Source organism: Meles meles, chromosome 4, assembly GCF_922984935.1.
Source record: "Meles meles chromosome 4, mMelMel3.1 paternal haplotype, whole genome shotgun sequence".
NCBI lineage: Eukaryota > Metazoa > Chordata > Mammalia > Carnivora > Mustelidae > Meles > Meles meles.
This window is the reverse complement of record NC_060069.1, coordinates 121,422,258-121,434,326: the sequence shown is the minus strand read 5'-3', so window position 1 is coordinate 121,434,326 and position 12,069 is coordinate 121,422,258. Positions and strand designations below refer to the sequence as shown.

Sequence of the window (12,069 nt, the reverse complement as noted above, 5' to 3'; positions counted from 1 at the left end):
AGAGAAATGTAAAGTGAAAAAAAAAACTATCTACATAAATATACTTATCTGGTGTTCCCAACAGGTCCGAAGTTAGAAAATATAATTATAGTGCACATTTAAATAAGAACCTGAAAAGCAAAATAACTTGTTTAACCTGACACAGCAGAAATTTTTAGATCTGGGAGTAGAGCCCACATCTTACAGGTTTTGTTTTTGGTTTTTGGCTTTTGGTTTTCTTTTTTTGTTTTTTTGTACTTGGTTATTCTACCATGCTGCCAAAGAAGACAAGCAAAGAGAAAAGAAAGTTGAGTAGAGCCAGAAAAGAGGAAATTGAGAAGGAGAAAAGAAGAAAAAAGGAAAGTATTTTATCTAAGGAACTTTCCCAAAATACATAATGTTGTATTAAAAAGCTATTTATCTTTATCCAAATGTACTATGTGATCAAAGGTAGTATATACTTCTTGAGTGCCGATGTCCACAAAATGTCAGCTTCATTACATGGACCTAAGAAACAAGGATTAATACTGTATTTTTTAATGCAAGCTTTTAATTTTTAATAGCCAAATATCTTTTCTATAAAATATTTAAATCCCTACCTAAAACTGAGAAGCTAAAACACTCTTGACATTCTATCTTTTCTCCACCTTAATTATGATGATTTATGTCATAAGCTCTGAAGAGCATAGAGATCTTTTTCTTTTATTAAAAGATAATCCATAAGTTCCAGTTATAAAGTAAACAAGTCTTGGGGTATAATCTATAGGATGGTGACTATAGTTAATAATACTATATTGTGGGGTGCCTGGGTGGCTCAGTGGTTAAAGCCTCTGCCTTCGGCTCAGGTCATGATCTCAGGGTTCTGGGATCGATCCCTGCAATTGGCTCCCTGCTCGGCAGGGAATCCGCTCCCCCCACCCCTGCCTGCCTCTCTTGTGATCTTTGTCTGTCAAATAAATAAATAAAATCTTCAAGAAAAATAATAATACTGTATCGTATATTTGAAAGTTGCTAAGAAAGTAGATCTTACAAGTTTTCATCACAGGAAAAAGAAATTTTAACTATGTGTGGTGACAGATGTTAACTAGACTTACTAGATGGTCATTTTGCAACATATACATACATATATTAAATATTATGTTGTATACATGAAACTAATACAATGTTATATGTTAATTATATACCAATATTAAGAAGATAAACCATGACAACCATATGCTTCTAAAGAATGTCCTGATACTTCAATATAATTTATCATCAGCCCATGGATCTTTATGGCAAAGTCAAGAGAATGAAAAAGACTAAAAGTCTTTTTAATGAATGAATGAATGAATAAATAAAATAAAGATTTTATTTATTCATTTGACAGACAGAGATCACAAGTAGGCAGCGAGTCAGGCAGAGAGAGGAGGAAGCAGGCACCCTGCTGAGCAGAGAGCCCGATGTGAGGCTCAATCCCAGGACCCTGGAATCATGACCTGAGCTGAAGGCAGAGGCTTTAACAAAATGCCAGACAGTAATTAAAGAACCATTTCAAATTTGTTTACATGTCCTTAAATAAAAGGACAGCAAGACTGCATATAAAATGAACTCTTATGCCCAAGGCTAATTAAATTATATTGGATGGAATGGATGAGTGAAAGATTGGACTTGATCAAATCTAAATTCCCTTCTATTTCTATGATTATATGATTGAGATTCTTTGAACTTACCTAAGTATTTTGGATAAAAATAATCCTAGAAAGAAAGAAAAGACAAAATGTATTTTAGCAAGCCTAAATTTCACTAGTTAAAACTTAATTTTATAATGTGTTTTATATTAAATATGCAAATATATTACATATAACTATCATTTTCACATTACAATATTCTTGCTATACTAAAATATGCCAGGAGTAGATAACTAATAACATTAAGCCAACATGACACTTAGCTTAAATCAATATTGAGCAATAAAATCATGTAACAAAATCTTCTAATCTGAAAACAGGTTCTACTAAAGATGATACATGCAATATATGCTCTCTATTTAAAAATTCTTTAATTTTTCCATAATGATCAGATACCTGAGGGTTTTGGAGGGGAGGCGGGGTTGGGGGAAAGAGTGAGCAAGGTGGTGGGTATTATGGAGAGCACATATTGCATGGAGCACTGGGTGTGGTGCATAAACAATGAATTTTGGAACACTGAAAAGAAATAAAATAAAATGGAAAAAAAAAGATCAGATACCCATTTGACACATTTCATGTCATGCTGATTACACATGCCACATTTAATGTTGAATAGAAGTGACATAATTTGAACTGAATTAAGCTGAACATTCATCTTTTAGCATCTTATTGTACATGTAATACCTTATTATAAATTGGTTATGTACCAAAAGTTTGTCTGTAAATCGGTAATTTGGACTAAGGAATGTACTTTTCCAAAGGGAGAAAAATGTTAAAAAATTATTTCTGAAGGTAAGGTTCTTCGGCTGGTTCCCCAAAACCTTCTTAGGCCGTAATATATCTAATGTGTAACATTAGTAGCACAAGAATACCTCGCAAGAAACCAGTGTTTCTACATAAAAACATACTCAAGTAAGGAATATACTTCATCCAGTACTGAGCCAAAGTCGCTCTTGCCTCCTCTCACATATAAACCTAAACAACGGTTGTCTACTCATTTACAAGGGTGGGATCTCCCACCAAGTAATTCGAACACTGGTGTTTTCTTCTACAGAACAAAAGCCAAGAAGACAAGCAACAATGAATGGGTTCAAAAGGAGACAATATGAATGTGAAAGGAAGATATTAGGGACAGCAGGGAGTGTGGACTAGGATATTAGGGATGTGGACAGGGAGAGGATGGGGCAGGATAGAAAATGAGAAGCAGGGGCACCTGGGTGGCTCAATTGGTTGGGCGTCTGCCTTCAGCTTGGGTCATGATCTCTGGGTCCTGGGATCCAGTCCCATGTCAGACACCCCACTCAGCAGGGAGGCTGCTTCTCCCTCTCCATCTGCCTCTCCCTCCCACCCCCTCCTCCGTTCATGCTCTCTCTCACTCTCTCTCGCAAATAAATACATAAAATCTTTTTTAAAAAATGAGAAACAGTCACAAATGTTTCTTTTTCCCTTGCCTTTCATTTCTCCCATTTTTTCTTTACTCCCTCTGTCATCTTTGTCTTTTGTATATGAGACCAATGTCAAAAAGTGGAGGGGAGGAAGCAAATAAATGAGTTTCCCTTCTCCACTACTTTCCCTCCTCTCCGCTATGGTCTTCTACCTCACTCTTCCTTCGCCATTCAGTGGCTAAGCTACAAGAACATACCTACAATGTTAGAAATATATACTCAGGTATTTACGGGCTATGTAAGAATATGGTATCTTAGGAATGTAGGCTTACCTTAAATGATCCAGCAAAACAAAACTAAAATTAGACTGGGCGGGGTTGAGACTAGGCAAAACAAGAATGGTGATTGCTGATAGTTACTTAAGTCTGGGGAGGTATATGGGGGTTTATCATACTGTTCTGACTACTATGGTATATATTTAAATTTCTCTAATAAATAATATTATATTATACTGTATTATAAATGTGTATATATATATATCATGTATATATATAACATATATATGTATCCTACACAATAAGAGTACTAATCTGCTATATATCGTGAAATAATAAAATACTTTGTCTTGTCAATTGCTTATCCACAAAAAGCCACAAAACTCGCTCAATCCTGCAGAGTATTAATTCTTTTGTCCCTTGGAAAAATAATTCTTTGAGCCTAAGTAGAGAGAAAAGGATTAAAGAGGAACTCTGGAGAACACAAGTTGTTACTGTCTTGAGCAAGTTCTCTAACTATAGACAAATGTTCCTGCTCATTATCTTTCATCTAGTCTCATGGTCCCAGGAGCCATGGCTGAGCTAAAGAAGCTACTTTGTATTTGCTTTCTTCCTCATTTCCTTTGGGTTACATAGTTCATGGCAGAAAAAATATCTGAGGTAACCCTGAAGGTTATCAGATTTGAATTCTCAAGGTCATCTTCATCCTAATTTTTAGAGGCACTGTTTATAATCCTGTTTTCCACAGGGCATATTAGAAAACATCCTTCCCTAGGAAAATTAGGAGACTAAAGATAAGGTCTGGGGTCCCATGTTTCTGTATGACATTTAGTGGTCTTTATGATTAAATTCTCCTAGACTAACTTGGAAAAATTTATACATTAAATATATAAATTCTAACCCCAGGAATTAGTGATCATATTAAGTAGGTTCAGGAAACTCTGAGTACCTATGATGTATCAAGCTCTGGTTTAGATAGCATTGTCTTCTAAAGCCTGGTTAAAAATGCCAACAGAGAGATCTAATGAGGTATAGTGATAATACAGTCACACACACACACACACATTATACTTGAGATACCTTCTTCTCCACCTACCTAATACTACCAAATTCTAATTGGGAAAAAAGTATTTGCAAACCACGAGGTCAAGACAACTTGCTGATAATGAAGTATACCCAAATTAGAGTTCGGCTAGTGCATAATGCTTTGGCAGTAGTATCTTTCTAACAAGCCCACTTTTCTCTGAAGTTACTTTCTTCTGAAATGTTTCAGTGGTTACATGTAGAAGGCAATATAAACAATCATTAATTTTATTTTTTTTTGTTTTTTTTTAACAATCATTAATTTTAAAAAGGAACACAAGGGAACACAGACTCAAACTGGAAATGTTCAGTCTTTCGTTGTATGTCTAGGTATGCTAACTTACTAGATTTCATTCATTCTTACCGTTTCAGGGTCATTTTCAAAGATCTCCCTGGCTTCTTCTTTATTGCATAATTCTTCAATGCATTCTCTTTCAAGATTACCCTTTTTGGTTTCTTCAAACATAGAATTTGCACGGCGTTTCCTAACCAGGACTTGTGAAGCGTCCTGCTTTGACAAAACTGAAGGAAAAAAAATAAGTTTTTATAAGTAAGCTTTTCATTTCTCCATCTAAAATATGGTATTTTATTAAATAAGTGAGAATTAAAATCATTGTCTAATTGTGAACTGCATAACATTTAGAATTAGTATAGGAAAACTGAGAAGAGAAATATGCAGATACATAAGCACTTTGATTAACAACTCAAAGAGCAGGTTTGGTGGGCAAGTTATAGCACCTGTATAATGATCTTCACAAATCATTCAAGTTCACGCATGAGGCCAAACAAACCAAACAATATTTAATGTTTACCTTATTATAACTACATTGGGGAAAAGCAGCATGCTGAAACAACTGTATCAAAAGTTATAGCCACACATCTTTAAAGTTAGAGTTATAAGCTTTCTCAGTTTTACTGGAAAACCTCATGACCTCTGTAAAGATAGAGCAATGTGGGAGTACAGCCTAATCAGCTATTTAAAAGATACTTGATGAGCTAAAACATTTGATTTATTCACACAAAGGGAAAATAAAGATCTTTGGGAAAAGGAAGATCATGTGCAAAGCACAAAATACAGAAGGCAAGGAGAAAAAATTTGGTAATATCGACTGCATAACAAATTTCAAACAGCTAAGGAGCAACAACAAAAATTACAAAGTTCAACATCAAGTGATAGGCTGGAAGAAAACATTTCATGATACAGACTAGAAAAAGATTACATTCAAAATGTAAACAGGGCACCCGGGTGGCTCAGTGGGTTAAGCCTCTGCCTTCCGCTCAGGTCATGATCTCAGGGTCCTGGGATCAAGTCCCGCATCAGGCTCTCTGCTTGGCGGGGAGCCTGCTTCCTCCTCTCTCTCTCTGCCTCTCTGCCTACTTCTGATCTCATTCTGTCAAATAAATAAAGAAAATCTTTTAAAAAATGTCTAAACAACTTTGCAAATTAAAACAATAACAATACTAAGCCAATGAATAATAATAATGTGTGCAACATTAAATACAAAATAATATAAAGAAAATATAAAGAAAACACTATAATCAAAATCATACAAACCACTAAAGAGGAAAATTCAAATGGCCAATAAACATGTGAAAAGACGTTCACTACAAATTTTTTAACTAGATTTTTGCCCATTAAATATGTACAAACTTAAAGGACTGATAACATCAAGTAATGGCGAGAGTAGGGGGAAACAAGTATTCTTGTATATCAGTGGTGGGAATATATTCTGCTAAGCATTATTTTAAGGTTATCTCGTAGTAGTTGAAAATTTAAGGCACACATACTCTTCAATTCAACAATTCTTCTTCTGAGGATGTCGTGCAGGTATATACCTGTGCTAGAAAAGGTGTATATAGAATGTTTCTTGAAAAACTGCAATATCAAAAAATTAAAAACAATCTAAATAACTCTCAAGAAGGGAATGGAAAAATAAACTATAATACATCTGTACTGTGGGATAATATGCACCTATCAAAGAAAAAGAATATATTCCTCTATCAAAGATCTTCAAAATATATTATTAAATTAAAAATGAAAATTATAAAAATGGGCAGAAGATATGAACAGACACTTCACCAATGAAGACATACAAATGGCTATCAGACACATGAAAAAATGCTCATCATCACTAGCCATCAGGGAGATTCAAATTAAAACTATATTGAGATACCACCTGACAACAGTTAGAATGGCCAAAATTAGCAAGACAGGAAACAACATGTGTTGGAGAGGATATGGAGAAAAGGGAACCCTCTTACACTGTTGGTGGGAATGCAAGTTGGTGCAGCCACTTTGGAGAACAGTGTGTAGATTCCTCAAGAAATTAAGAATGGAGCTTCCCTATGACCCTGCAATTGCACTGCTGGGTATTTACCCCAAAGATACAGATGTAGTGAAAAGAAGAGCCATCTGTACCCCAATGTTTATTGCAGCAATGGCCATGGTCGCCAAACTGTGGAAAGAACCAAGATGCCCTTCAACGGACGAATGGATAAGGAAGATGTGGTACATATACACAATGGAGTATTATGCCTCCATCAGAAAGGATGAATACCCAACTTTTGTAGCAACATGGACAGGACTGGAAGAGATTATGCTGAGCGAAATAAGTCAAGCAGAGAGAGTCAAGTATCATATGGTCTCACGTATTTGTGGAGCATAACAAAGAACACGGTGGACATGGGGAGATGGACAGGAGAAGGGAGTTGAGGGAAACTGGAAGGGGAGATGAACCATGAGAGACTATGGACTTTGAAAAACAACCAGAGGGCGCCTGGGTGGTTCAGTGGGTTAGGCCACTGCCTTCGGCTCAGGTCATGATCTCAGGGTTCTGGAATCGAGTCCCACATCGGGCTCTCTGCTCAGCAGGGAGCCTGCTTCCCTCTCTCTCTCTCTGCCTGCCTCTCTGCTACTTGTGATCTCTGTCAAATAAATAAATAAAATCTTTAAAAAAAAAAAAAAAAGAAAAGAAAACAACCAGAGGGTTTTGAAAGGGCGGGGGCGGGGGTGGAGGTTGAGGATCCAGGTGGTGGATAATAGGGAGGGCACGTACTGCATGGAGCCCTGGGTGTGGTGCAAAAACAATGAGCACTGTTACGCTGAAAATAAACAAACAAACAAAAAAAGAATAAATCTGGGTGGCATTTTCTGGAAAAAAAAATGAAAATTATAGAATGTCATACTATCACATAACCCTATGTATATCAGGCATACTTGTAGATATGTAAATATCATGTGGACAGATACACAGAAAATAGTTTGGAAAGACACTCAAACTACTGATTGCAATTATGTCTGAAGAAAAGAATGGACAGTATGAAGCTTTGGCTTTATCGTTTTGGCATGTAAACAACATTATTTTTTTTAACAACATAATTTTTAATGAAACTTTTTAAAAGCAAAAATAAAACCTAAAAAAATTTTTAAATCCTGGTTTAAACCACAATAGTGCTTTCACTAAGATAATCAAGTAATATAAACAGATAAATCTGTTTTTCTCTTTTTTATCATATTACCTGGAAAAAAGATGACAATAGAAGGAAGAAAAAGAAAAGCAAAAGGACTAATTAATCAAGTCACCATAATTATTAGCTGAATAACTGAACACCTTTCAAGAGTGTAGTAAGTAATGTTATTTTATTTCTCCTACTTGCCAAAACAAAAGTTTAAATGTGATGACTAACTAAATAGTGTTCGGGTTATATTTTTAACCCTATGTCTTACCATCTTTATCTCTGTTCATTACTAAGATCAAGATTAAATCAAGGCTGTGTGTGTCCAACAGATGTTGTTCTGTGAGCACATTACCTGCCAAATGTATTCCTGACTGATAAATGGTAGCCCTATCCACAGTGGAAGAATCTGACATGGTCAGTTATCTCATTTATTTGAAGTAGTTTTAAGGATGCTACTTTATAATAAATATAGCAAAAACTGAACCCTTCTGAGCCTCAAAGCAAATATGTATCTTTCTGGGGAAAACAATAACATCTTTCTCTGAAAGATAAATACAGTGATGCAATAACAACAACAAAAAAATCAATGTCAAATGCACTTAGAAAACTAACCATTAACATCACTCTTTTGTATTTCTTTCTTATGGAATATTAAGTTTTGGAATTTAGATCTTAATATTGACATTTAAGTATATCTCTCCCCCTACAAGTGACCACTTCAGGACACAGACCATATTTGATAACACAAACAATATTCACACTGCAAAAGAGGAAGTTCTCAAGTATCCAGAGAGAACTAAGGCAGACATTTAGAGGAATGCTCACATAACTTTATAGGAGAAGAAAACAAAATCACCTACTTCATTTTATAGAAGATGAAACGCACATAAAGAGCCTGCAGGATAGTGGCCCTAAATTATAAGGAATAGCAAAATTGGGACTTAGATCCCAGTGTACAGATCCCAATGTACAGATTACTACTTGCTGTTTCTCAAAAAACAGAGGTTTCATTTTCTCCACTGATTAGAGAAGTCTTTTAAAAAGGAAAACTCTTACACCTCAACCCTAAAAGATAACAAAGTTAACAATAAAAACCTAATTTTGCCTAATTTGAATGCTTATGTATTATTTCATCTAGGTTCAAGCCAATAATGTTTTAGATTGGCAAGGTACTTAATAATTTTCGATGTGTGTATTAGTTCATTTGATCATCACATAAATAATGCCATAAGTCAGAGGACAGAATTATCATCCCCACTTTCCTTGAGTTACTTGAAGAAAATGAAGCTGAAAGAGGTTATATGATTTGGCCCAAGCCCATAGAGCTAGGATGTGCTGCTAATGGGACAAGAATTTAAATATACCCATCCTCCTAATCCAGTGTTCTTTCTTCTCTATACCTGCCACTCAAATGCCAAAAACATATTTGATTTTAAAACTATGTGGTTGTGGCACGGACAAGTTTGATATCGTAACTAAGACATTTACTTTCCTATAGGAAATAAACCCATCCATTTAATAACTGTGCTTTCAAAGGAGTCTACTATTCCTTGTCAAAAAAAAAATACAAATATACATTACAGATCCAAATTAAGAATTACAGAACTGTAGGATGACAAAACTATGTGGGTTAGAAGTGCTTTTACCAGCTGCCTCAGTCTATCTACCCAAAAGCATCCACCCTGCTGCACTGCAGGAATGTCCCCAAAGTTCCATTATTTATCGTAACAATCATGGTATATAAGCAGGTATATGTCGTTTTTACATTATCTCCATTAATACTAATCACAACGGTTCTAAGTAGACAGTAATCTTCCCATGTTATGCATGAACAAATGACAACTCCAGGAAATTGAGTCAACCTTACCCAGTTCACACAGAAAGGAACAGAAGCCTGCCTCCCAAACCCGTTTTCCTTTTACCACACTGTCACTTCTTTCCTACACTGTCTCTAATCACTTGTTTCACTTCTTCGGATTAATAAGTTTTTTAAGAAAGTCTGTGAAAGCCTGAGTATGTTGCTAGAAAAGTGCTACCTTCAGGTTCATAGTTTAGGTATAATGTTTAGTTATGAGTCTTTCAAGTTAGAAGAATGACTTAACTATTTACATTGTTAACTTATCTAAGTTCTCCCTCTTCAAAATAGTGACCATAGTAGGTGAGCAATTATGTCAGTAGCATAACCATTGTTCAAACATGAACTAAAATTCCTTTTTGAAATTGTCTTAACAGCTTTCATATGTTCCCTTCAATATTTTCTGTGGGGACAAATCTTTGGTTTTTGAGCATAAGATTTGATTGTCTTATCTTCAAAAAAGTCACTTATTGTTACTGGTACTTCAAAAAAGCAGACATAATAAAGATAGTGGGGTTAACACCGCCTCTGGTCAGAGGAAAATTTCCCAGTGTGTTCAATTCAGTTCCATCTGGTCAAGGGAAGGTCCTTTCCTTAGACCCTCTTCTCCCACTGAAGTGTTCAAACTTGCTACTCTGTCCAGGGGGGTGATTAGGACCACTGATCTGCAGGTTGCCCATTACTGATCAGAGGAGAGTGAGGTCGCAGACAAAGGAGATCTAAGCTTTAGCACAGCCCATCCTCTGAATCTTTGACATTCTGCTCTTTTGTCCTTTGCCAAGATGGTTCTCACATTCCTCCTTCCAAAGCTCATCTCTTTTATAGTTTGCTTTCTGTCTCTCTTTTTCCCAGGCCCTACTTGTCTGGCATCCCAAGAATGAAAAACTACTCCTAAAAAAATGTGTCTGAGAAGAAAATCTCCCACTAGCATTTGGGTTGGCAGGGTGTTTGAATCTTTTGTTTCTGCTTCAGTGTGGGATGAAGCAGGGGGAATTGTTTTCAATGTACAAATAGAATTAGATAATACTTTGAGATGTAATTGTGCTTCACGTGCATCAACTGTTGAACCGGCATGTTTCCTTTAGTTAAAGTCTGAGGAAAAATAGAACTGCATGTATTACAGAAACACCATTAACTAGTAATGATGGGGAAACATATGTCCAGAAATTACCAACTATATTTAAAATAATCACATACATTATATGTTTATAAAAAAAAAAAAAGAAAGGATGAATACCCAACTTTTGTAGCAACATGGACGGGACTGGAAGTGATTATGCTGAGTGAAATAAGTCAAGCAGAGAGAGTCAAGTATCATATGGTTTCACTTATTTGTGGAGCATAACAAATGACATGGAGGACATTGGGAGATGGAGAGGAGAAGGAAGTTGAGGGAAATTGGAAGGGGAGGCGAACCATAAGAGACTATGGACTCTGAAAGACAACCTGAGGGTTTTGAAGGGGTGGGGGTGGGAGGTTGGGGGAACAGGTGGTGGGTAATAGGGAGGGCACGTATTGCATGGAGCACTGGGTGTTGTGCAAAAACAATGAATACTGTTACGCTGAAAAAATAAATTAATTAATTAAAAATGTTTTAAAAAATCACATAGTAATCAAACGTAAAATCTTTCATTATATTCATAAAGATTTCTACCACAGAAGACTTCTAATTGAGGAGGAATATTTAAAAATGTGAGGATTGCAAGGACCATGAAAACCAAAAGACAGATTTTTTTTAAGTTTTTTTTAAATTTTATTTTATTTATTTATTTGACAGACACAGATCACAGGTAGGCAAAGAGGCAGCTAGAGAGAGAGGAAGGGAAGCAGGGTCCCTGCTGAGCAGAGAGCCCGATGCGGGGCCCGATCCCAGGACCCTGAGATCATGACCTGAGCCGAAGGCAGAAGCTTTAACCCACTAAGCCACCCAGGCACCCCAAGACAGATTTTTAATTAAGCATTTGTTGGCCTATATAATTATTATCAATTTTTGAAGAAGTTTATGTCAGCCTTCAGAAAGAAATGCCATGTCTGGATGCACGTTACACTTAAATCTTTTTTAAGTTAATTTTTTAAAGAGAACTATTGTACTTGCTTTTCTCTAAAGTTCTTATTTTTGTTTATATTGAGGACTAGGCTGCTGAGCAACTGATTCTTATATTATTATGTTAAAGGTTAGAAAAGTATTAGAAAAAGTATTCTCTAAATGTGAACTACGTATGAAAGTATGTATCCATTCTTCAAGAGGACTAAGCAGTAAATAGACTGATGAGAAATTATTTAGAAGAGTCAAAAGTCACAAGGATAGATCTGGATAAGAATTTAAATCTGGGGGGAAAAAAGATGAAATAATCTGAGTTATA

At 35.7% G+C, this 12,069-nt stretch overlaps 1 protein-coding gene across 1 annotated transcript in view; it reads right to left on the bottom strand.

Moving 5' to 3' along the window:
- The window catches only part of PROS1 (protein S), a 69,957-nt gene that overhangs the window by 37,837 nt on the left and 20,051 nt on the right, over positions 1 to 12,069 (bottom strand). Inside the window, exons 2-3 of the mRNA XM_046003754.1 lie at positions 4,757 to 4,914; positions 1,692 to 1,716 (exon numbers count right to left, since the gene is read on the bottom strand). Of these exons, the coding sequence (XP_045859710.1) occupies positions 1,692 to 1,716; positions 4,757 to 4,914 (183 nt within the window). The remainder of the gene's footprint in view (positions 1 to 1,691; positions 1,717 to 4,756; positions 4,915 to 12,069) is intronic.